Raw genomic sequence first — 27,370 nt, 5'->3', positions numbered from 1 at the left:
AAATTGTCTTGAAAAGCTAACTTACATGTGAAACTGTCTTTTTAACATTCACTTAAAATAACCTCTTTCCAGCCTGTCAGTTAACACTTCTGATGCTATCATCTCATGAAAATCATTTTGTTGTTTTGAATTTAGCCTCACTTTTTAAATGTAACTAAACATAATTGTTACTTTGAAGTCACTAGTTTAATTATAATAGACGATGTGGAATTTTTGTAAAACATATGCCCCATATACTCCTATGGAAAAGGAATATATCCAGTTTTAATAACCTAATAAGGGTCTTCAATAGACTTTCATCCAAAGCATGAATACAATACTATAAAAGTAATATTTTTGTTACTATTTCCTCTTTGTGTGCTAAGATTGTACATACATTTCCTTTCTTTTGAAATTTTAATTTGTTCGGTTAGATTTTTTCCATGTTTATTCCATTTCCTCAAAATAATACCCAAATCATATACATTGAGACCTACATGTATAGAACCACTTGTACAAAAATACAAGGTGGGATTGTTTTCTGGTGTGACTAGAAAAGAAAGGAGAAACAGGGTTTTGAAGTTTAAATATCAACCGACTGAAGTTGAATAAGCCAGGCGAAGTTTATAAAGCTCTCAGCACAAAGGAAGGCCAGAGTTACTTTTTCTTTTTCTTTTTTTTTTTTTCAAAGTACCCCTTGGATTTCTGGATGGCATCCCATTAAACACCAGTGAGCTTTGTCAAAATACAGGATCTTCAGGGGTATCTCAAAATAATAAAAAGATGTACTCCATTGCAAGTCTAATAAACACATAGAACATGGTTCCCATCAGATTTATACTAAAGGAAGGAAATTTTTCATATGTATGAAAAAGAAATTCAAAAGAAACAAGTTTTTTCTTTAAATTTTTCATGGAAATCCCAGTGAATCTCACAGGGGACAGGCAAAAGCACAAACAAGAATATAGGTTAATAAATGCTTTTTTTCCTCCCTTCAGGGTGTTTTGTTTTGTTCTAAGTGAGGGAATCTTACAGCACTTTTTATCCTAAGTGGAAAAACATTATTCAAAGGAAATGAAAACAAAAAGTATGGTCAATAAATGAAGGGCTCAAAGATTTTCATGAAGTGGTTTGAAAATAAATGCTCTGTGACATATACTCACATACTTCCAACAACTCTGACCACATAAAAAAAAGTAAAGCCACAAATCTACAATAGGTACAAATTATATACATTTATTTTTTTAATAATTTTAAATAACACTCTTGTATAAATTCTTTTCATATATTCAAATCATACACAAATTTAGAAATGCATCATGAAGTCTAGTACAGCATATGTAGGAGACACGTTTTTAAAGTTTGTGTTAGAATTTTAGTGACATACAGATGAGTTTAATGGTTCAGAAACATTCCCTAATCGCTCGGGTTGACATGTAATGCGGGACAGAGTGCGTGTGCCTGGCACGAGAACTCAGCTGCGGACCATCGGCTCTGGGCTAATGTCGCTTGCGTTGTCACCCCCCGCTGCGGCGACCGCATACGCAGAAGGAACGAGTAAGAGAGACTCCCAGATGCCTTTGGAAAAGCATCCTTCAACCACTGCCACCTTAACGATCCATAACCTTTGTCCATGTGACGTTGACATCTTCGGATGAACCGGTGCGCTCTTCCTGCTTCTCGCTCAGCATAGTCGCTGGCTCAGGTTTAAAGAGGATTGTCGCTAACCTTCTGTCACTCCCCTGCACACACCAAACTCCTGTTGGTTCTCAAACCCCATACTGTCCAAGGTCATAACGGACCAAAAGTTCTTTGTGGATGAGGCCAGAAATGCTTTCCCTGCTCTGACAGGTTACACTGGGTTGCTTTTTACTTCTCTGAACTTTCTGTCGGAGAGCTTTCCTTGATGCGTAGATTCAACTCCTACCACACACCTCAAAGTATAAGAACTAGGGGATGCTCATTACCAGTGCTGTTATGTTCACCGTGTGTCCTACAAAAAATGGAGGACCGAGGTGAATGATCTAATAACCTTGTCCCAACTGAGGCTCTTAGGAAGACGTACTATTGCTTTAGCTCTCTGCCTCCAAAACAGCACGAGCAGGGCTAAATGTCCAAAGGCACTGGCTGACCGAAACGAACTAGTGGGGCACTGAGTATTGCTTTACTGACCGATTTTCTGGGGGATGTTAGGGCTAGAGAGCAGACATGTAATTGGACACTTGGACAAATCCTCTCCCCCCAGATCTCTCTCTCCCCATCCCACATCTGCTCTGTTCTCTCTTCAAATGCAGGTACCCCTAAGAGTAGAAACACATCAAATCCATAGGCTCTTGTATAAGTGAGCTTTAGTTTTTATTAACATTTTTCTCTATACCTGGAGAAATTCCATTAATAAAAGACACCAGGGAGCTTGGTGGGGCAGGGAAGGAGGGGAAAATAAGAGAGGATAGACATAGATAAAACACTACCCAGGGCAATCTGTCAGAAATGCATCAGGGTTTATGAAAATGAATGAAGATATAATTATCACCTAATAGCAGTATCTGTCATTTATCAGTAAGATTCACACTCGCCTTATTTGAAAATAAACACACCTCTAATCCTTATTTAAAAATTCTTCCAATGTTATCTCTCTAAACGACAGGTGGGATGCCAGTGCTGAACACCATAGTTCATGGGGATCCTGCTTTGAGAGGAATGAATATTGTGTAATGCATATTCCCTACTAGTTTCCTAGCCTGATTTTGCTGGTAGATCACTTCATGATTGATTTAAATTCTAGAGCAAAATAATTCCCCCAGCAAAAAGCAGGGGACACTAAAGAATATTGTTTAAAACAAATTTTAAGACCTTAATTTTTTTTCTACTGGAAAGAATTAAGAACATGACCTAGGAGCTGTTAATAAGTACTTAGAGGTTAATATTCCTTGTGATTCAATGTTTGCAATATCTCTTAAGGTCTGTTTCCAAAAAATCTCTATATGGCCAGAATCTGGACTATTTGGTTTTGGCTTTTAGACCCCGACAAACACTCATGCTTTCTCTATTGGGTTAACATCTACTTAACAAATGTTTTTTCCTTACCACCCCAATCCGTCATGTTGTGGGGGTGGGGGGGGCAGTGATCTGGGAGAGAGGCAGGTGCGTCAGTTTACACACTTCTTGAATCGTGCAGTGCCCAGTCTGTACGTGCATAGGTGGCAGCTGCTGGGGAAAGCACATTCCCCCCTGTTGCTTGGGAGGATTAGTTCACTTTAATGAAGGACAAACTGGTAGTTCTGTTTTCTTTGTAGATTGTTTTCACCAATATTAGCTTCAGATAGTAAACCTCCTGTGTCCTTTTCACAATATCCTTCCCAGCTGTATGGTCGTGGACTGTACCACAGAAGTTCGAAACAGTCACAGACAGGACTCTTCCCCCCAGCCTTCTTTGTCTGTGGCTAGGCGGTTTCTGCATTGGCATAAACTTGAGAGAATGTGTGCTTCAGTTAGGAGGCCTGATCCCAAGCCTGATAATGACATACAGTATAGCCTTGAACAAGACATTTAACCTCATCTATAAAATGGGGACAATAATTACTTCCTCAGGGGGCTATGATGAGGAACAGAGGACACATATATAGAAAGGTGCTTTGTGAATTGCAAAGGGCTCCAGCAACATTCACGGATTTTAACACAATGTAATGTCACTAACCTCTACTCTCATGAGCAATGGCCAAATATTCAGAGCACCCCAGGTTACCAGAAGTCAATTATCTGTCTGTCCTTCCTCCAGAACATCATCTTTAAAACCTGAGAAAACTTAGGGGTGTCCTATAGAGGGATGACCAAATTCCAGGTTTTTCTCGGGGGGGAGTTAGGCAAGGCTGTCAACTTGGATTTCCTAGGTCTGATCTAATAAATCTTTGCTTTTTTTCTAACCATTTGACAGTTTGCTGTTTCTAATAAATATCGTATTTGACTTCTTGCTGCTTTTCCTGGCTTGCTTAACCCACAGTCAGTATCATAACAGATGAGAACAACAGTACGTGGCCTCTAGGGAAAAACTGTGTCTGAAAGCAAGGGTGTAACTGTACCCACCCACCTCCAGAGCTACCGTCTAACCGGACAAGAAGATAGCAGAACTGTAGCTCTGTAGGAACATGGTACACACCTCATCTGGTGTGTACCTGGCATCTGGGTGATAAGCTTTCAAATGTAGAATGTAATTTTGGGAGAAGGATGGAGGAAGAATATAAATATTTCACAGGCATGAAAACGGGGATCTTAAGTGATAGGATGGCTTTCCTTTTGGAACTAAAATATTTCTAATTCCTTTGGAAGACTATCTTTTACATTTAGAGGCTTTCTTTTTTCATGAGGATATGTTCTACATTAATCTATGTAAAATATGCAGACTGGTTAACGTCTAATTGGGGGAGTCCTTTGGAGAGTGCAGTCTCTGTCCCAGCTTCATAATCAATGACTTAAAAAATCTATTGCTTGTATCCATAGTAAGTCAGAGAACACAGAACTCTACTTTGAGACTGAGAAAGGGAAAGAAAAGTTAGAAACATTCAACCTCTTATAAATTTCAACAGTGTCCAAAGAGGGACTAAAAATGACTGATGGTCACCAGAGTCCCAGCTCTAGCAATATTGCCATCTATGTTATGCTATTTTAACCAATCCCATATTTTCTTTTTACAACACCATTAACTGCTGTACAAATAAATTCTAGATGATAAAATATGACATGATTTTTTTTTACAAATAGATACAAATACAATGTTGACCAGATATGCTACATTAACTATATACACCTTATTTCTCTAGAGGCAGGAAGAGGCCTTATTTTTAGACAATTTACCATTTACATTGAGCCCTAAGGAGGACCATCAGCTTCCTGCTCCCAGATGTTGCCTTCATCTTTCTACCATTAGAAGTTTATCCTGTGCTTTGATCCTATCATCGAGCAAGAATGTAGGAAGGAAAAATCAGCCTTTCTAAAGATCTTCTTGAGACTCTTCTGTCCTTATTTTAGAAACAATTGAGATTGTTTATTGTGATATGGCCCAGACATTAAACTTTCTTCGGTGATGTCTTTTAGCACAGTAAAAGGAATATCATCCCTGACTCTCCTTTTTAAAAAAGGTGTCTCAGGAATGGAGATGAAGTCTTCGGGCAGTCCTTCCCTCTCCACTTCCATCCTATTTCCGCTGGTTTGGTGAACACTTCCCCAGGAGTCCATTCGGAGGTCAAAGTAGATGTGGGCTGCGCTGCGAGATTCAGCCTTTCTCTACTCCCATGTAGTTTGGTACAAAAATATACTTTACTACAAGTCCTTATTGACAGTGACTGCTTCAGATCTTCATGGGGGAAATTAAGAGTTATGGGCTAAGTGCATTACAAATTTGTACCTGAAAATTTCAGATGCTCTCTATGCCTTTGCAAACTCTACCCAGGCCTCGTCTGGCCCAGGAGCTGATGCAGTCTTAGTGAGCACTGTGGTCTAACAATCCAGACAACGGGTCTAGCTCCTTAGGCTTTGTAGTTATGTATAGGAGTCGTCAGGGTCAGTTGCCCGTTGGGAGCCACTTCATTACCATCATCTTCCAAGAGTCCTGACACATCTGCATTGGGAATGCTGTCATGGTAGCTGCTGAAACTGATATTGTCTTCTTTTAGCTCGATGGTCCAAAAGGGGGCATTGAGTTTCCGGTTTTGGTACTCCCGGTACATATAGACAGCCCCCACAAAGCCCATCAGCAGCACCACCACAATGATGATGACTGTCAAGATGATGATGTTAAACTGGGTCCATGAGACATCAGCTAACGCTGATGTGCTGTTTTCAGCAGAGCTTACTGAAAAGATAGTCTGCAGGGTTGTGGGGGTAAATGTACTATTTATAACAGGGGTGGGCACTGATGTGGTCAAAGAGGCATTGGAAACCAAAATGGTAGAACCTTCAGGTGTTGGAACAATAACTTCTGAAAATAAAAACAGAGAATGAAATGTAAAAGACAAAATTATCTAGTTTTAAGAAACAATAAAAGAAATACACATGGGAGTGGAAGTTGATATGGGATGTTGACATGATATTCTGCTTTAAGGTAATGCAAGTTAAAAATAATTTTTAAAGAAATATAGTGAAAAGAATCAAGGTCTAGAAAGCTAGATTATTACATTCCATGGCTGTTCTCCATAATGTATAATATTAAGTCTTTGGGGAAATTCTGATGTTGGAGTTTCCTATCCTTCTTGATTCTTGGGTAGATTCATAGAGATTCCTGCAAACAGTAAATATATCATTATTGAGTCCTGAGTCACTTGGGTAAAAGTGACAGGGATGAAAAGGCAATCATTTGAACTAAAATAAGTTCAACATGTCTGATGGCATTTCATAAGGGTGAAATTCTCTTCAAAAGAGGCAAAAACGGAATAAGGAAAATTGTATTTCTAGTCACTTCTGAAAAACACAATTTAAATGTCCAAAGCTGATGTCAGCCAAGAGAAAACACAGCCTTCCTTTAATCATATGTGTAGTAATTCTTCCTCTGTGGAGATCATAGATGATTTCATTATTAAAGTGCTAATGTGACACAGCCAGTAGAAATACCAAAAAAAGGCTTTGGAATCAAGTAGATCTGTGTGACGACAGATGAGTACGTGAATCTTGTTAACACTGAGGCTCCTCATCTGTAAAATGGGAACGATAATACCTACTTCGCGCAGTTCCTGGGAGGGTTAGCTGAGACAGTGTGCTATGGAGCATTACTGCGTAGAACGTTCCCAGGGCTCGGCGCATCCTAGGCACTTGATAAAATGCTGCTGTTGTCATTCTAATTCATCACCACAGTCAGACACATTAATCTGTCGCCAAAAGAGGCATTTTTTTTTTTACATTATCTAGTAACTAAAAAAAAATCATCATGGTCCTATCAGCTAAGTCTGAACGAAGCATGCCTCCAAATGTCACTAGCCCTCCAGGCTAGTGACAGCATTCTAGCTCTGTCTTTTAGTCTTGATCACAACAGAATAAGGATATCAAGAAAATGGCAGAGGGACGACACTTGCCACAGACCATCAGCCCAGTATTCAGCATCTGTCAGGATATCAAAGAGTGGTTTCTAGAAGAGCATGGTCTAATCGCTCTGTGACCCAATAAAGCTTGAATATCTCTAACTCATCCTGAATCTCTAATCATCAATTTTTATCTAAACCTTTATGGACCTTCCCTGCAAGAAACATTTCGCCATATGAGTAACTTTTTCTTTTAAAAGTCAAAAGGAATATTATTACTCTTTCCTCTTTCCTTCACCATCCATGGGAAAACTCAAGCACAAAGTGAGGGCAGAAGCCACGGTGGACTCTTGTTTCTCAGCTGCAACTTCTAACCAGATTATAGGTCCCTACTTCCAAAGACCTTTGATGGTCCCTGGGAGTGATGAGAATATAGGAAGGAAAGGATAAAAGAAATGATAGGACTTTTAAATTAGTAACATAAAAATGAAAATAGATGAAGAGAAAATGTGGGAACCCTGCAATGACTTTGTCATGGGCCTCAGATTTCTGGAGTTGACTTTGGAGCAGCAGGGGAGGAGCAAGAAAAGAAGGAGATCCCTTTGGGCAAATATCTATCAAAATCTATTTCCAGAAAACTCCTCTGGTGGGATCGGAAGGTTTTATAAAGCTAAAGGTAGTTGTCCTGAACTTTTCACTGCTAGGCTGAGATATTAAACGTACCACCTTAGGTGAAGTTTTACCTTTCTTGATGCAACTTCCCTCGAGGTCTCGGACATAGCCTTCGAGGCAGTTCTCACACCAAAACCCAGTGGTGTTATGGAGGCAGTTGATGCATTCACCGCTCTCGGGCTTACAGATCTTTGGAGTTGTCCTTGGGTCCACGTGGCCATGACACTGGCACGGGGTGCAGATGCTGTCAGAATTGTAGTAGCCGTAGTCACACATGTTGCAGTTCTGGCCTGTGTAACCATCTTTACACTGGACACACTCGGGTTCCACTTTACCCAATTCTAAAAGTGAGAGAACACCAAAGTAATTCAGCACAGCCCCAGGCTACAATTACAAATACAACAACAACAACTAAAAAACCCTACTAGTACTCAAAATGGTTTTTAAACCCTCCCTACTATCTCCTCTCAAACGTAAAGAGACTAATCATCTATAGCTTATTTCTTAATTCTTAATTATCCCGTTTATTGTAAAAATGATGGGGACCCACCCAGGTAGAGAACAGAAGAAATATGCTTACATAAGGAATATGAATAATTGTAATGATGAGATACTCGTGATTTTTTTATTGCTTCTTTAGTCCTGACAGATGGACTAATCATGACTTTAACAAAACTTCCTCATCTCTCCTGCAAGTCTCATTTCATATATGTATTTGGATTTGGCTGCAAATCCCTAGAAAGAAAAACCTTTGCTGTTTTTATCATGCCCCTTCACCTCCTCTCACACTATTCTCACTCCTCTTCTCCCAGAACTTCACTTTTCAACACACTTGAGAGGAACTGATAGCTGATTGCCTGGTTTTTCCTCTGAAAATGAATAATTTGAGGAAGGCCTTACTTATGACACAGCTGCCTGTTGATGTCACTGCTGAACAAGGGCAGCGAAGACACTCTTTCGTGGCACCAGGACTCAGATAAAAACCTTCTTTGCATTCTTCACAGTGATCCCCCTTGCTATTTTCCTGGCAGTTTAAACAAGCACCTAAAAGAAGCAAATTATTTTAAGAAGTTAAAGATTTACTCTAAAAGAACAATAACTGTAAATAAATTATACCTGTGACCAAAAGACATTTTGAGTTCACCGGAAGAAGTCATCTGACAGGAATTAGATAGAGTTCAGTTTCTACCCCATCTTATTTCTACATTGGCCACATCTGTGAGGTCTGTGTCCCCTTCTAGATTGTAAACTCTAGGGAAAGGCTGGTTACATGAGTAGAGAGCACTAAGCCTGGGTTGATGGTTAACTACATATGGAAAGCAGGCCAGCTTTTTTTCAAATTAAAAATAAAAACAACCTAAAGACCTACTTAAAAAAATAATAAATGACATACTATTTTCCTAGTTTGGATACTATAGTTAAATAGGTGAACTAGACCTATATGTATGAATATGCACGAATCTTGAAAATGATGTTGGTTGAAAAAAGCCAATTACAGAATGATAAAAAACAGATGGAGAGTACTTCTTTATCGTGTGAAATTGAAAAAAACATACTGGGGCACCTGGGTGGCTCAGTGGGTTAAAGCCTCTGCCTTCAGCTCAGGTCATGATCCCAGGGTCCTGGGATTGAGCCCCACATCGGGATCTCTGCTCGGTGGGGAGCCTGCTTCCCCCTCTCTCTCTGCCTGTCTCTCTGCCTACTTGTGATCTCTGTCAAATAAATAAATTTTAAAAAAACATATTAAACAATTCTTAGCAAATGGATACAGAATATACTAGGTAAATGGATACATACATATTGATACGCAGTAAAAATTAAATGTGGACTGAGGAGGTATAGGGGAATTTTATGTTCTGCTTATCTTTGTGGAGGTAAGGAGAAAAACAAAACTAGGGGAAAAAAGAGAGGAATCCAACTGTATTTCAAATTTGCTATTTCAAATATGTAACTATATATAATATGTATAAATATTAGGCAAAATACCAAAATGTTAATATTTATTAATTCTAGATGTAGGTACATGAGTATGCATTATTTTATTCTCCATACATTGTTATATTTAAAAAATTCAAGATCAAAGTAAAAACAATTAATTAATAGGAGTACCTGGCTGTCTCAGTCTGTAGAATGTGTGACTCTTAATCTTGGGGTCATGAGTTTGAGCCCCACGCTGGGTGTAGAGATTACTAAAAAAAAGTAAATAAAAAAAAATTTTTTAAAAATGGGGTGCCTGGGTGGCTCAGTGGGCTAAACCATTGCCTTCGGCTCAGGTCATGATCTCAGGGTCCTGGGATCGAGCCCCGCATCGGGATCTCTGCTCGGTGGGGAGCCTGCTTCCCCTTCTCTCTCTGCCTGCCTCTCTGCCTACTTGTGATCTTGCTCTCTGTCAAATAAAAAAATAATCTTTTTTAAAAAAACTTGAAAAAAAACTTTTAAAAAAACTTGAAAAAAAACCAATTAGTAGAGAAAATGAAAAGGAAGGAGGAACAGCAAAGTGATGTGTTTTGCAGTAATCCTCCTCTGATACCCTATTAGTGAAGATACTGTCCTGGCACTGAAGCAGCACAGTGTCTGCAAACAGATGAAAAAGTGCAGTGTAATTAACATCCCTTCTGCGAGGGGCCACAGAGATGCACAGGGACTCTTCTAAGTGCCATTATAGGAATAAGGGAGAAAATATGACATAGAAACCTAAGACAATGAAAATTCACATGATAAGTCAAAAACCATTCACTACTAAAACTATTCATAAACAGTTGTATTTGATTTCTTTTCACTATGAGTAAAATATTTACCAAAAAAAGGAGAGAGAGACTGAGGTTGTGAAATAAAATGGTGTGACAACTGGATCAAAATTTGAAAAGCCAAATAATGACAATGTTATTAACACACATGGCACATCTAAATTCTTAAGTGATTACAACAGAATTCCCCCAAACTTCATGAACAGATGGGGAAAGACAGGTTCAAAAGCTTATTACCTAAATAATTAACTTTGAACTGAATCAAACTTGCATGCAAATGTTGCTTTCAATCATATAATTTTTTAAAGATTTTATTTCTAAGTAATCTCTACACCCAACATGGAGCCTGAACTCATGACCCCAAGACTGAGAGTCGCCTGCTCTGCTGGCTGAGCCAGCCATGTGTTGTCCTGTAACTTTTCAAGGCCTGCTAGAGTTAATGATAATTTTCACATATATAACAAAGTGGTAGTATATTCTCATACGGTGATAAACACATGAGGTACTGATACCTTTCCAGATCTTATATCCTGATTCCTCTTTAGCTATGTATCTTTGTGACAATAAAAATAGCTGAAAAATACATACTAAGAAACTGCAAACTGTGGATTTTGGCTCTACAAATAACACATAATCTTTTGTTTGTTGTTTGTTTAGGGAGGAGGAGGAGAGGTCGAGGGAAAGGGAGAGAGAGAATCTTAAGCAGGTTCCATGCCCACCAAGGAGCCCAACACAGGGCTCCATCTCACAACCCTGAGATCATGACCTGAGCCAAAATCAAGAGTTGGACACTCAACCAACTGAGCCACCCAGGCGCCCCAACAGTTAAGATAATCTGAAATGTTAAAGTGTTCTGCAGTTAGGAAAAATCAAAACCTGCATTATGTATAAAATGTAGCCACCTGCTCACCCCTTATTAAAAATGTGCAACGGAAATAATTTTTAAGAAAACAAGTTCTGATAAAGTCCTGAACTTTCAAAATATGTTAATAGTCCTCTGACAGAATATGGATGTTTGAGGAAAGATGTGTTCCAATAACATGCCATTTGCATGTGACTAATGGGGCAAGAACAGGTCATATCACTATTCTTATTTAAAAATGATAAATACAGGGGCACCTGGGTGGCTCAGTGGGTTAAAGCCTCTGCCTTCGGCTCGGGTCAAGATCCCAGGGTCCTGGGATCAAGTCCCGCGTTGGGCTCTCTGCTCAGCAGGGAGCCTGCTTCCTCCTCTCTCTCTGTCTGCCTCTCTGCCTACTTGTGATCGCTTTCTCTCTGTCAAATAAATAAATAAAATATTTTTAAAAAATGGTAAATACATATAATGTTAATATCTTGCTTCTAGCATGCTATTGGGCTTACATGCTTATTGTCTGGGGGCTTTTTACTATTTTAGATAAAATCTCAAGCCTTGGCACTTATCACAATATCATTCTGTTCTCTTAAACCATTTATATTAGAATATAAATTTTTTTAGAAATTATAAAATTTATAACAATTAAACATTTTCCAGAAGAATTTATTTCTGTTAGTTTTATGCCATTCCCTACAATGAGAAGTCAATGAGAAAAAAATAACCCTATGTGGTAAATAAATTGTCTCAAAAGGAAAGATGAAAACTTTACTCAAAAGGTAAGATGAAAACAAGTCTAATAATAAGACTCATAACTCGACACTGCTTCAAAAAAAGTATGCACCTGGAACACAGCCACAGAGCAAAAAAAGTAATAAATTACGACAGATAGACATAAATACAGCAGAGTGCTAACAGTAGCTGTGAGGGCAACAGTCCTTTTGGTTTCTCCCCTCTAATTTTCAAGTATCTGGTCTGCATGTATCCTTTTTTTGTTGCTGTCTTGATTTTTTTTCCTGATTACAAAACTAATATACTATAAACGATCACATGCATATTACAAAAATATTTCAAGAATGTAAGCAAGTTTAAAACATTTCAGGAGAAACTTGGAGGAAATGTTTTTATAATAAAAATAAAGATCATATCCTTTCAAACCGACATCCCGTAGGAACTGATGGTGTGGATTTGCCTTTCTAACAGCTTACAGTTCCTCTTGAGGAGGCAAGAGAGCATAAGGAACCTGGTTTTTAATGTCAGATCTGAGTTCCACTCCCAATGAAACCTCTTACCAGTATGAAACCTTCAGGAAATAGTTTCTCTGACTCTCATTTCTCTAAACTGAAAAGTGGGATAATTCTTGGACTAATGATTTAATGTAACATGAGTATCTCAAAGAGTGAAAAACTATTCCATAAGACAAATGTTTTCTCTTTATGTTTCAATTTCCTCATCTATAAATTAAGAAAGCTGCACTGGATGAAATCTAAGTTCCCATTAAAATCTAAAAGTTGAGGGTCTCTCTTTTATGATAAAAGATATGTAAAATTTAGCTGAATTTTAATTTTATTATACTTTTCTGGTAACCTCCCAAAATACAATAATACTGACTTAAAATTCGCATTCTCTTTGTTGAAAGATGGCCAAAGGAGCGGATTACCAATTTAAAAAAAAGAAAGAAAGAAAGAAAAGAAGTGAGTGTTTCCTGAAGATGATCTCATGCTTGCTGGCTAGGCAGCAAACCAACCTGGTAGGGGTAACCAGGAAGGCAACCAGTCAAAGAAAAGAATGTGGGGCTCCTTTCCAACCAAATTCAATGTAACGCTTTGAAAACATAAATCGCCACCTGTAAAAAGACTTGTCCTTATTTATTTTGTCATTTCATAATTTATATATAAACCTGTCAGAAATACAGCAATGTGCTTTGTTGTGGGAAGAAATGCCTGATCTTCCCTATAGAGGAGAAGGCAAATTTTAACTGTCAAAAAGAGAGAAAGCCAAGCCCAAGTGAACAAGGGAGAGTAATAGAAGATAAGGTCAGAGAGAAAGGCAGGGGCCACAAAATGTAAAGTCATGCGGGCTGTAGAAAGAAGTCTGAATTTTACTCCAGGAGGGATAGGAAGCCATCCAAAGGTTTAAGCACCAGAATGACACGATGTGGTTTTACATTTTAAAAAGATCACTCTGGTTGTTCTGTGGAGCCTGAACTGTGGTGGGGTGGAGCTCTCGGGTGAGAGGACGAGAGGAAGCAGAGAGATGAGATGAGATCAGAGAGTGTCACAGTAGTTCAGAGATGACAGGGGCTTGAACAAGGATGACAGTAACAAAGGTCATAAACAGTGGTCAGATTCATGGTGTATTTTGAGTGATGGGCTAATAGAATTTGCCAAGGGATTGGTTATTTGCAGTGAGTTAAAGAAAGGAACCAAATATGACTTCTAGGCTTTGGACTGCGCAACTGGCTGAATGGTGTCAATCACCAAAATGAAGAACACGAGGAGTAAGGCAGGCTTGGTTTGCAGGGTAAAATAAAGAATTGTTCTGGATATCTTTCGGGTTTTGATGCCAGTTGAGACATTCAGATGAAGATGTCCAATGTACTATTAGATCTTCGAGTGTAAAGATCAAGGGAGAAATATAAATCTGGTAGTGAGCACAGACGTAGATGGCATTTTAAATTAAATCCAGGGGACTGAATGAGATCATTTAGGGGACAGTATAAGAGGAGAAGACAAACATGTAAGATTTATTTATTTACTTTAGAGAGAAAGAGAGAAAGAGCACACACGCAGTGTGGGGAGGTGCAGAGGGAGAGGGAAAGAATCCTTAAGTATCTTCCCCACTGAGCATGGAGAACGACACAGGTCTTGATCCCAGGATCCTAAGATCATAACCTGAGCTGAAACCAAGAGTGGGATGCTTAACCAACTGAGCCGCCCAGGTGCCCCAAGAGGAACAAAAATAAATAAATCTTCTAAAAAAAAAAAAAAGAAGAAGAAATACACCATGTGAACATAAAGTTCTAGTTTGAAAAAATAATAGCCTCCCCACCTCCATTTTAGAGTAAATATATACTCAATAAAGAAAACCTAGAAAATACAGGAGAGTAGAAGGAAAAAAATCACCATAAGAAATATGTGACTAAGATTTTGAATACTTTTCCTGGAAAACTTTCCTTATGTATAGAAGTTTAAGTTTTGCTTTTCAAATAGTCTAACTATATGGCCATGTCATTTCACACCCTGCTTTTTTCACCCTCTCATGTTGTTATATATACCACTCTTTAAAAATTTTAATGACAACTTAATAGTTGCTATTTATTGATTACTCATAATAAGCCAGGTACTCTGTTAAAGATTTTATAAAAAATATTGCACAGAATCGTCATAACAACCCATTAGACAGTTACTGTTATTATCTGCATTTCTACACGAAGAAACAGGCTACGTAATTTGGCCACAGTAAAGACAAGATTGTACTTGCTGTGCTCTTAACCACGTACTGCCTCGGTCACATAATTGGCTTCATTCTCTGTTGATAGAAATAGGGTTGTCTAATTTTTAGAATTATAACTACCACTTTAGTAAGCTGCTTTGAACACAAAGCTTTTCATGAATTTAGAATTATTTCCTCAGATTTCTGGAAACAAAATTACTGGATCAAGGAGATATTCTGAAGACTGCAATACACATTGTGGAACTGTTTTCCAAAGTGTTTTTCCCCAATATATTTTATCACAAAAAGGTTACTTTAAAATCTGGTTCATCTAAAACACAAGGTCTAGAAAAAGACTAGAAAAGGGAAACGTAAGGACTGTGAAAACATAGTAAGTGGCCACCAGAGGGCAGTCGTATCACAGCGCTGTTGAAAACAAATCTTTGAGACAAAAGGAAAGGCTGATTATATATTAAGCTTGCAGGTTTAAATTAAGTACTTGCATCCCTTCATGTTGAATTCCACTTTTATTATATTTCCAAACAGAGAAACCATTTATTTCTCTTGTTATTAGCTGCTTTTAGAAGTCATAACCATGGAAAGGATATCTTTTGCCTTAAATTATCTTGAGCAAGGACAGGTTGGGAGTTACTTGACATTAGAGACAGCTACCTCATTTGATGCAAGCAAAACTAGCAGTGAGAGCCAGCAGTGTAGACCACCTTCTTACTGTATAAGACCTGGGGAGAAATGTACACCAACTCAGTATGATGAAGCATTCCTGTGCTTAAACAGGACTGAAATTTATCTTTCCTCTGTGTGTTTTTCCATTCGTTTGTTCATTCACCTATGCACTATTCACCTAACAAACGTGTTGTGAGTACTGACTACGTGCCAAGCGCCATGCTAGAGACTCTACAATGATGAACAAAACTGATATTGCCCCTGTCCTCACGGAACTTACAATGTAGTGAGTATGCCACACATGATTCATAATCACAAATACATACATAATTATAAACTATGATAGGTATTGTAACAAAAAATACAAGTGCGTATGCCAGTGTATAATTGGGGACTGTCATTCAGCCTGGAGTATCAGGAACTGCTTTCCAGTGTAGTAAGCTTTAACTGAAGGCCTTAAGGAAAAATGAAAGGCAAAGGGGCTAATGGCGGGGTAGAGGTAAATTAGAAAGACCGTTCTAGGCAGAGGAAAGATCATGTATGTAAACCTTAGGACAAGGAAACTTAGCTTGTTTAAGGGATAGAAGCCAGTATGACTGGATCATGGGCAGTTGAGATAAAGAACAGCTCAACAGAGAACCAGTAAGTAGCCAGCGACCAGATCACATAACAGAAAAAAATAACACAATTTCTCCTAAATCAGTTTGTTTCACCATGGACTAGAGGAGAAAAATGAAGAATTTCAAATGCTTGCCAGGGTACTTTCAATTTCAAGTACTCTGCTACCCTGCTCTCATAAAAATACTTGTACTTGTCAGACTAGTTTGTCCTGATTTTTCTGTTGGGAAAAAAAGATTTCCAAAGAAGAACTTCCATTCCTTATATTTAGGAAACCTGGCCATTGGAAGAGTTCATTGTCTTTACAGTTTGCCTCAATATGGTTTTCTTTGTGTGTGTGTGTTTTTGTTTTGTTTTGTTTTGTTTTGTTTTTACTGCCTGGGGTTTGCTGAGCTTTCGGAATCGATGGGCTGATGTATTTCACCAGTTGGGAAAATTCTTGGTCATTATCTCTTCAAATTTTGCTTCTGCCCCAATCTTTCTCTCCTTTCTTTCTGAGTCTCCAATTACATTTATGTTAGTCTTTTTGGCTGTGTCCCACATGTTCCTTCCTGCTCTGTTCTTTCCATTGCATTTTTTCCCTCTGTGCTTCAGTTGGATATTTTTAACTGAGCTGAATTCAAGTTTGCTCACCTTATCTTCACTGTGAATAATCTTTTTTTTTTTAATATTTTATTTATTTGACAGAGAAATCACAACTAGGCAGAGAGGCAGGCGGAAGCAGGCTCCCCATGGAGCAGAGAGCCCGATGTGTGGCTCGATCCCAGGACCCTGGGATCATGACCTGAGCCGAAGGCAGAGGCTTTAACCCACTGAGCCACCCAGGCACCCCACTGTGAATAATCTTTTGTTAAACCTATGCAATGAGTTATTCATTTCAGATGCTGTATTTTTCAGTTATAGACTGACCTTTTGATTTTTTATAGATTCCAATTCTCTTGAAATTTGCCTCTTTTACCTATTTTCTGGGTTTTCCTCTATTTTCTTAAAACGTTAATTTTAGTTATTTTAAAGGTATTATTTGCTAACTCTAACATCTGGATCATCTGTGGGTCTGCTTCCGTTGTTTCTTTTTTCTCTTTATTATTGGTCATATTTTCCCTCCTCAGCATTGTCTAGTATTTTTTTTTTAAATGCCAGATACAGTGTATAAAAGAGCCATAGATGACTGCTCTTTTCTCTGTTAGGCAGATATAATGAGAGAATAACCTCAATCCAATTTGAAATTGGATGGGTTGAAGATGGGTTGCAATTTTAGTATGAGCTAATTCACCTATGGTTCGGCATTATTTCTTGGTCATGACCTTCTAATGCTTTTGACCGAGAGTCTGGCATCCTGAGTCTCCTCAGCTCTGAGAGACTACAACAGACTCAGTACTGCCTTTTGGTGGTTTCAGACCAGGTCCCACTCCACACATTTCAGAACCTGGTAATGTCTTGAAAGAGAGATGGTGGTATATGGTAACAGGGCTTCTCTCTTTCTAAAGGGATTTTGTCTCCAAAGAATGCAAGACTGGGAGATTTCTTTACACCTTTTGGGCTAACCTCTCATCTCTTGCACAATCAACTAATGTCCTGTGGGAAAACTGGCCTTGTGTTTAGGGCTCCTCTAGGTTCTAATCCATCATACAAGTCCCAAACAACTGCCAAAAATTCTTCTTGTATCTCTTTCCTCAAGAATTTCTTTGGTTGGGCTAAATCTGCTCTTTAGCCTATGACCAGAATCGGCAAATGTCCCCTGGAAATAAAATGGCTGATAGTCATCCACTTACTTAGGAAGAGTTCTACCCTTTCCAGAATTTTAGTTCATATCGTCTTCTTTGCTTCCATAGTTCTCCAACCAATATGATTTTTGAAATTTATGAAAAGAACAAGAGACTAATTACATAACAAAGTTAAAGAAAGTGTGTACCTGTGAGGGCATCACAACTGGCAGACCGATTATTACATCGGCAGGGCAAGCAGCCACTCTTACTAAAGTCATAATATCCATCTTGGCATCGATCACATGTAGAGCCGGTGACACCCACTTTGCACTGGCATTTCCCAGAACTGCAAATAAAAGCAAAGACAACGAACAAAATAAATGAGTTTGAAGGTTTTGTTGCCTAACATCCCATCATAGATGATCTTAATGTAGAAATAGTTTCAACTAGATTCTAACTACTAGGATTATTATGATTTTGTTTGAATTGGAAGTTGATCAACTTCATGAGTATATATATGCAATTGACATACTAACACTAATCATTTGTGACAATTTAATCCTCTGCACTAAGGTAGTTTAAAATAATTGATAAAGGAGCCATGGAGAACATAAATCCCCAGTGCTTAGAAATCTTTGTTTGCTAAGCAGTGGGGCATAGAACTGGTACCATTACTACATCTCACTCCTAGATTATTCCACAGTTCCATCAACATCCACCCTGCCCAATATAGAGAAGAGAAGAAACTCCACCTTGTCTTCACCCAACTAGCTTCTGGCTGAAGAATATGAAGGCCAAGATCTTAATAAATACGTCAATTCATATCCATTTGGATAATGAAAATGATATGATTTTCTACTTTAGGTCCAGGTTATATTAAAATTATATTTCTGGTAATTAAACTAGAATTCATAATTCAGTAAATGACTGTAAGGGGGGGGGTCTCTCTTGCTTTCTGGCTTAAATCCATATAAAAGTCTAGACTGTCAGCCCAAAAAGAAATCTAAAATCTGAAGTAAGAAAAATACAGGTAGTCAGCACTGGCTCAGTCAGCAGAACATAGGACTTTAGTAGATTCGAGCCCATGTTGGGTATAGAGATTACTTAAAAATAAAATCTTTAAAAATAGAAAGAAGAAAGAAAGAAAAAGAAGAAAAAAAGAAAGAAACTTATTTAACAACGTGACTCTTCTTTATATGCTTATTCTGAATCTGAAATTTTTAGACTTCACCTGAGCATATCTTGGCACCAGTCATATTGGATGGAAAACTTTTAAGGTATAACTGCTTTTCAATATAATGTTTTTAAGAGATTCAGCTCCTTATAATGAGCCCCCATGGGACTGATAATTTTAGTTCAAGAAACCAAGCTCAAATTATTCATACTTACACAGCTCTTACACATATCAGTTAAATCCCTTTCTAATTCCCATATTCTTATTTCTATAATAAAACCAGAAGTTCCAAATTTGAGAGTTACTGGAATTTTCAGTTGAACTCTGCAGAATGCAAGTAAAGCAACTTTCAATCCTGTGTATTCTACTTGTGGTATATAAACCTAAGGATTTTCTTTTCTTTTTTTTTTTCCTCTTTCTTTTTTTTTCTTTTTTCTTTCTTTCTTTCTTCCTTTCCTTCTTTCTTTCTTTCTTTCGAGATAATGCCTTTCTTTTTCATCAGCATCCCCTGCGCTAAATAATGAGGCTTTCATCTTCCATCCCTAAAAACTATTGCGAGGAGCTAGAGTCAAAGTTTACCTCTCTCTTCCACTTACAGTTCTCTGCACTATCCCAGGCTATGTCAAAAAGGAGTAGAAAAGTAGAAAAACAGTTCGACATGGAATATATTTTTAGGGCTTTACTCAAACAAAACCAGTCCAAAGGGAAAGGAAGCCAGGTTTATGTAAATAATATATGTTTTATATGTTTCAAAGTCTTGTGTCCTGAGAAGCTACCCATAGACCTCTGTATTCCTATCTTAAACCTGTCTACTATATTAGGTTATGCAATTGCTTGGCTAACAAGTAGTCTTACAGAACATGTAAAACAGAGCCATCTGAGAGCAGGAGTGCTGCTGTTGCTGCTGCTGAATATGATGATAAAGATAATGAGCCATCACTTACTGAGAACAATGTCAATAAATATAGATATACTCTCTAATCCTCAAAAATAACCCTACTAGGTCCTAATCCTCGTTTTACTGTTGAAGGACATCAGAGAGGTTAAAGTTATTGTCCACACCTAGTAAGTCAGGCTGATGTATACAAAGCCAGACTTTTCCTATTTTACCATGGTACCTACTGCTCCCTAAGTCTGAATCTATTTGCATAAGAAATTTGCATGCCAAACAACTTGATACCAACTTGGGTATCAAGATTCACTCTGTAGATTCCAAGTACCACAACTCACCATTTATTTCATTTATTTAGGTGCCCACCCCAGTGAGCTGTTTCTGCCTTGCCCAGAATAAACTCCACCTAAGAAAAGTGGTCTCCTTCTCACTGCCAGTAAGTATCAGGTCTTCCTTAACAAAAGCTAAGAGTTCTCAGTGCTTGAAAAGAAACTGTAGCCTTGCAAAAGTCCAAGGTTCCCAGAGATGCGAGCCCAAATATTTCGATGCTTAAAGCTTAGTTAAAATTTGTACTGATCATAGTGAAGAAGATGAGCCTTGATTTTAAACATGCAACACAAATAAATGTGCATTACTAAATACGTCTCTTAAGTAACTTCACAAAAAAAAAAAAAAACCCAAAACAAATGGAAAAAATCCGAACACATATACACATACACAGTCTTACACAAGAATACCCCAAGGTACTTAAAGAGCTAGCAAAGTAAATCTGTATTCATCAAATATGAAGTTCAGGAATGTTCTTACTCAACAAGAAGGAACTAGTCAGCATAAGTCTCACTAAACTGTCAGAAAATTATAAAGGATATAATTGCCTTCCAAAGAATTGCTAACAACATTTTATTAGCCAATTTCTAAGGCTTTTAAAATGTTAATCAAAATATGCTTGCTCCTCATTTCTTTATAGATAGATTATTCGGTAAACAGAAGAATTAACAGTTACTTTTAATGGCAGTGTTTGCCAAACTCACCAACCTACAAGAAGATGATATTATCTTGGAATAGCTAATCACTTCATAACATCTCATAATCATAGTCCGTGTTCTCAAAGTAGTTGCTATTCCTGTAAATGGACTTTCCCTTCATAATTCTGCTCTGCATACTCGAAAGACTGATTTAAGCAGGCGTCTTTCTCCCTGGAGAGTATGTTCCTTAGTTGTTGATGTAAAAATAAAAACCCCATGGGTGGCTTTATGAATCCTGATAAAGCGATTAATTAGTCTAGATACCATGTTTCACTTTCCCTGGGTCGATTTTAAAACACAGGAAAGGAGGTGCTTTCTCTCTCTCTTTTTTTAAATATAGCAGAGAGTGGGAAAGTTGCAGTGAGACTACGCTAGTACTGTTCTCCATGTTACTCATGGCCCATCGCCAGCTTCTGCGTGTATAAGAATTAAATCACTCAGCAAATATAAAGCTCTGCCTGTGTGACTTCTTTTACAGAATAAAGCCTTTACAACACCCCCTTTCATGGTCTCCCTCTGTTAAAGACTGTTGAATGCTTTTGGAAGCAAAGGTCAATGATATAAATGCAATGAAATCAAAGACAAGAAAAAAAAGTCCTGTTAACAGACCACTTATGCTTATCCATAGATTTGAAGTAAAAGAACCAAAGACTCATAGTTTCATATCTGGAAAATAAGGGAACAAAACCAGATTTTGAACAGAAGTCAGAAATCTCTACTACTGAGATCAACTCAGATAAACTAAGAATTTGCTCATCTGGTGTCACTTTTTATAGACATGAGTTAGTTACTACTATAGTACTAACTATAGTATGGAAGTACTACTATAGTATGGAAAATTATATCAGAAAGAAGAACATAGAGTTATTTATAAAGGAAGCACAAGCATTGTGCAACTAAGCCATACTGAGTATAACTAAGTATATACTATACATTTCTTAAATTATCCCAAATAGGATTCTCAGATTTTCTTACAGAGTCAGGTGCTTACAGAATTTATCACACTCATAAGTATGAACCATTATTACAAGGTTTGCTCACTTAAAAATGATCTCTTAAGGGGTATTTGGCTGGCTTAGTCAGAAGAGCATGCGACTCTTGATCTCTAGGTCATGAGTTCAAGCCCCACGTTGGGTGTAGAGATTACTTAAATAAATAAAACTTTTAAAAAAACCTATCTCTTAAAACATGAATAATATATTTTTTTGACATGAAGTCATTAATTTTTCAAAAGGGAATTCAATGGTGTATCACATTTCAAGATATGGTACGTATTTATGTCGCACAAGTACTAAACAAAATGTCTTTAAAGGTTCTGGTCTGTTTAAGACGAATAGATGGAGAATCTCCAAAATTTTTTATAACAGCATTGACTAGGGTGGGAAGGGTAGAAAACAGGAAGGAAGGTATCAGGGTCTATGGAAAATTCATAGCCTAAGAAGACAGAGAGCTTGGTTCATATTCCAGCTCTGCTAGTAACTAGGTGGGACCATGTGCTTATTCAATCTTAGACTCATATTCTCATCTGTAAAATGAAGATAATTATACCAAACTTTGTAGGGTTACTGTGAAAATCAAAGATTATATACCAAGGTTACTCAGCATAGCATCTGGTATGCAATCAATACTCAAGAATAAAAGAATTATAAAGTTGATGACAGTAATTCTAGATCTTGAATTTTTTCTGAGAATTATAAAGAAAATGGGTTGGACTCTCTAATAGGTAAAGGCAGACAAGGCTAAGTTACTTTTAAAATTCTGTTAATAAACCTAGAGAAACTGCAAGAATTTATGGGCGTAATTGCTAGTTTGGAGCAAAAAGGTGGCTAGGAAAAAAGTGTACATTATGAAAAAGGCACAGTAGAAATGGTTTGGGGAAAGAAAATTCTAAAACCGAGAAGGGAGGGGCACCTGGGAAGCTCAGCTGGTTAAGCATCTGACTTCAGCTAGGGTCCTGACCTCAGAGTCCTCTCAGAGTCTGGGATTGAGCCCTGCGTTGGACTCCATGCTTAGTGGGGGAGATCTGCTTGTCCCTCGCCCTCCCCTCCTGCCCCCACCCTCCACTCATGTGCGTGCACATGCTCTCTCAAATGAATGAATAAAATCTTTTAAAAATGTTTTCAAAAATAATAAAATTGAGAAGGGAAAGTATCTGAAAAAGCCTACATAAAGCAGGACTTAAATCAGTGAGACTTGATGTGTTTTTGTACAAACTAGTTAATTGATTTAATTTTTTTATCAGTTGTCAAATCTCTCAGCAAGTTTTGTGTTATCAAAAACATTGTCTGTTTTCTTCCTAAGAGTTATAAGATATAAATGACATGTGCATGGCATATCTTTAGATATCATGTTATCAATCTGAACTTAAGAAGTCATAGAATAACTAAAAAGATAGTTCTAATTAGGAGAAATTTATTTATGGTTATTCAGAAGACTTGCTTTTCCTTCTTCCTCACATAGTTTACATGTTGGCACTCTGATATGGAAAGAACAAGAAACAGAAAAAATGGATAATAAAAGGTATCAATTTTTTTCTTCTATCTTTAATAACTAATAACAATTTAGTATAGAGATGACTGCATGGCTCAGTCAGTTAAGCATCTGCCTTCAGCTCAGGTCACGATCTCAGGGTCCTGGGACTGAGTCCTGTGTCATCGGCAGAGTGCTGCTTCTCCCTCGCCCTCTGCCATTCCCCGTCTGTGCTCTCTCACTCTCTCTCTCAAATAAATAAATAAAGATCTTGAAAAAAATAATATAAACAATTTAGTGTAGAAAGAGACTGAACCACTAGTTAAAACACAGTATGAAATTAACAGAAAATTGTTGATTATATGCTGTCTCATATATTAAAAATAATATAATATTAAAAAGAAGCTGGGGAAAGTTGATCTAACTAGAAAAAAGTCTTTATATGGGAAAACAATGAAAGTGAAGTTATTAGCAATTCTTAACTTCATGCTTGTGTCACAATTTTGTAAAGGTAGTAAAAATAGTTTCTCCTTTGGTTATGAAAGAAACTCAGTAATTGGACATTTTGGCAAAAGACCATCTGCATTTAGCATTCCTCTGTCTTTCTACAATCACGGAAAAGACCATGATGCAATGAGCAAAGCTCCTTTGCTGGAGAAAAAAAGGATAGCTTTATTGTTGAAAACATTGGGCTATTATACTAAACATTCCTTGTATTTTTGCGTAGTCTAAAATATTCTTAGAGGAAATCCGTATTCAGACAGAAATTCTTAACACTCAAAAGGGTACTGCCTAAGTGCAAAAATATTTTCTGATAGCCAATCATACTAAAATCAAATTTAAAAGCTTATTTGAAAAGTCAGAAATAAAAGTTAATGGCAAAAAAAAATAAAATGTGTATCTCCAGAGCCATAAATTGGGAAGGCTTAACTTAATTCAACTAGGAAAATTATTTCTTATTTTCTTCACTTTTTGAATGGAATAAGTATGACCATAAGAATACTTAAACCCTGGGGCGCCTGGGTGGCTCAGTTGGTTAAGTGACTGCCTTCAGCTCAGGTCATGATCTCAGGGTCCTGGGATAGAGCCCCACATCAGGCTCCTCACTCCCTCTGCCGCTCCCCCTGCCTGTGCTCTCCTGCTCTCTCTCTCTCTCTCTCAAATAAATAAAAATCTTTAAAAAAAAAAAAAAAAGAATACTCAAACCTTCACAATTACTCCATTATTTGATAGAAATTTCTACATTTAAAAAGTCATTTTGAAGAGACAAAAGAAAAAGCATGTCCCAATACCATCTTCCTGAAGATGGCCTTCAAACACATTTTGTAACCATTGTTAAAGATTTGCTTAATGAAAGGTTAATTTTTTAAAAAAGTTTTTTAAATTTAAATTCCAGCTACTTAACATACAGTGTAATGTCAGTTTCAGCTGTAGAATTTAGTGATTCTACACTTCCATACAACACTCAGTGCTCATCACAAGTGTACTCCCTAACACCCATCAAAAATTTCACCCATCCCCCCACTTCCCCTCTGGTAACCATCAGTTTGTTCTCTATAGTTAAGAGTCTGTTTCGTGGTTTGCCTCTCTTTCTCTCTTTTCCCTTTGCTCATTTGTTTTTTTCATTACATATGAATGAAATCATATGGTATTTGCCTTTCTCTGATATTTCACTTAGCATAATACTCTCTAGCTCCATCCATGTTGTTGCAAATGGCAAGATTTCATTCTTTTTGATGGCTGAGAAATATTCTGCTGCATGTGTATGTGTTTATGTGTGTGTATATATACACACCACATACATACACACATCTCCTTTATCCATTCATCAATGGACCCCTGGGCTCTTTTCATAATTTGGCTATTGTAGGTAATGCTTCTATAAACAGCATATAAATCAGCGTCTGGGTGGTTCAGATGGTTGAGCATCTGCCTTTGACTCAAGTCATGATCCCAGGGTCCTAAGATCAAGCCCCATGTAGGGCTCTCTGCTTAGTGGGGGAGCCCGCTTCTCCCTCTCCCTCTGTTGTTCCCCCTGCTTGTGCTCTCTCTGTCAAATAGATAAAATCTTTAAAAAATAAAATAAAATAAAGTCAAACCTTGCTGAGACTCTAGCATGTCCATCTTTAAACAAACAAAAAAATAAACATCGGGGTAGATGCATCCCTTTGAATTAGTTATTTTTGTATTCTTTGGGTAAATACCTAAGCAATTACTGGGTTGTAGGGTAGTTCTATTTTTAACTATTTGAGGGAACCCCATACTATTTTCCTGAGTGGCTGCACCAATTTGCATTTCCACCAAGGGGAATTCCCCTTTCTCCACATCCTTGCCAACACCTCTTGTTTCTTGTGTTGTTGATTTTAGCCATTCTGACAGGTGTGAGGTGATATCTTATTGTAATTTTCATTTGTATTTCCCTGATGATGGGTGATGCTGAGCATCTTTTCCTGTGCCTGCTGGCCATCTGTATGTCTTCTTTGGGAAAATGTCTATTCCTGTCTTCTGCCCATTTTTAATTGGATTATTTGTTTTTTGGGTATTGAGTTTTATATATTCTTCATATATTTTGGATACTAATCTGAACGGGTAATTATTAACACTTGATCTGTGTATATGCTATGTTCCAAAAATTAACTTGTCATGCCTTGAATTTAGAACTCATTTTCTTACAGAAATGACTGCATAAGTGGTGGCTTAGTTTCCAAATAAGCAAAAAAAAAAAAAACTGTTTAATTCAAAATGTTGATACTGACAGTGCTAAGGACCAAGTCCTTTTTACCCAAGTCTGAAGCTTTTGAGTTCTAAACCCTGTAGGGAATGAAGTAGTCAGGGGCAATATTAACATCTACTGAGTTCTACTGGGGGGAATATAAATAAAGTGCATAGCACAATATTTATATATTCATTAGTTGCTTTCATTCTTATGATAATTCTGTGACATTAAGTCTCAATTTTGTCACTTTCTAGCTGTTTGATTGTTGAACAAATTAAGTTTTCACATCTGAAAAAATAATAATAATCAAATGATTGTGAACCCTAGTTAAAACTACATATTTAAGTACCTTCCAAATTTTAGTAGCACTCTATCTGGTCAAATTGGGGATACTCAACATGCCCAAACAATACAGCTTCCATGACATGAACTGACTCAATTTTCAACGTCATACACCCAGAGGGCAATCAGAATTAGAACTCAGATCTATGAAGAGTCTGCCAACCATTCTTTTTTACAAAAGGATAATTGTCATATTATATTAGTTTCAGGTATACAACATGATTTGATACTTATTCACATTGCAAAACCATCACCACAATAAGCTTAGTTACTACCTGTCACCATACAAAGTTACACTGTTTTCCCCTGAGTATTTTTGACATTGATTTGTAGATATCCTTTATTCCTGGAATAATCAATCCCTTGTCAGTATAATGTGCTACAATTATCTTCTCAGTTGGAGGCTTGTCTTTCTACTCTTCATGTAAGTTTTACAGTTTAACAAAGTAGTTAAGGTGTGAACACTGGAGCTAGACTAGCTGGATTTAAATCCTGGCTTTACCACTTACTGGTCATTTGACCACAAGTAAATTACCTCAACTTCCTGCTTCAGTTTCCTCACTTGTAAAATGAAGAAAATAATCTCTCACTCTCACAAGTGTGTTGTGAAGATTAATTTAGTTAGTATTTGTTAAGTATGCAGAACAGTGTCTGACACATAGTAAAAATTGTATAAGTACTGCTACTACATTACTAGTATTGTTGAAGCTTATCCCTAAGCTTTAGTACCTCCTCAACTATATGTCAAATATCTTTCCATACATGGATTGTTTCTGGGTCTTTTTGTTCTATTTATCTATTTGTCTATCCCTGAACCAAATGAAACTCTCTTAATTACTACAGTTTTACTTCCCCTAAGTTTTTCATATAAAATTTTTGAAAAATATAGGTATGTTGAAAGAACAGTATTCTCAGTATCTCTATATATTTTTTGCTTTTTACCAGTACTTCCCTAATCCCTTCTCCCACTTACATCACTTCAGCCACACTTGCCTTACTGTTGTTCACATGTGCTGTGCATGTTCCTGCATCAGAGACCCTGTATTCACTG

General features: G+C 37.4%; 1 protein-coding gene across 1 annotated transcript in view; it reads right to left on the bottom strand.

The window, feature by feature from the left end:
- Nucleotides 1-1,194: 1,194 nt before the first annotated feature.
- MEGF9 (multiple EGF like domains 9) overlaps nucleotides 1,195-27,370 on the bottom strand; it is an 85,570-nt gene continuing 59,394 nt past the window's right edge. The window contains exons 3-6 of the mRNA XM_046023451.1: nucleotides 17,908-18,047; nucleotides 8,559-8,702; nucleotides 7,730-7,999; nucleotides 1,195-5,953 (exon numbers count right to left, since the gene is read on the bottom strand). Of these exons, the coding sequence (XP_045879407.1) occupies nucleotides 5,502-5,953; nucleotides 7,730-7,999; nucleotides 8,559-8,702; nucleotides 17,908-18,047 (1,006 nt within the window). The 3' untranslated portion in view covers nucleotides 1,195-5,501. The remainder of the gene's footprint in view (nucleotides 5,954-7,729; nucleotides 8,000-8,558; nucleotides 8,703-17,907; nucleotides 18,048-27,370) is intronic.

Source organism: Meles meles, chromosome 11, assembly GCF_922984935.1.
Source record: "Meles meles chromosome 11, mMelMel3.1 paternal haplotype, whole genome shotgun sequence".
NCBI lineage: Eukaryota > Metazoa > Chordata > Mammalia > Carnivora > Mustelidae > Meles > Meles meles.
This window is presented reverse-complemented; position numbering and strand designations above follow the sequence as displayed.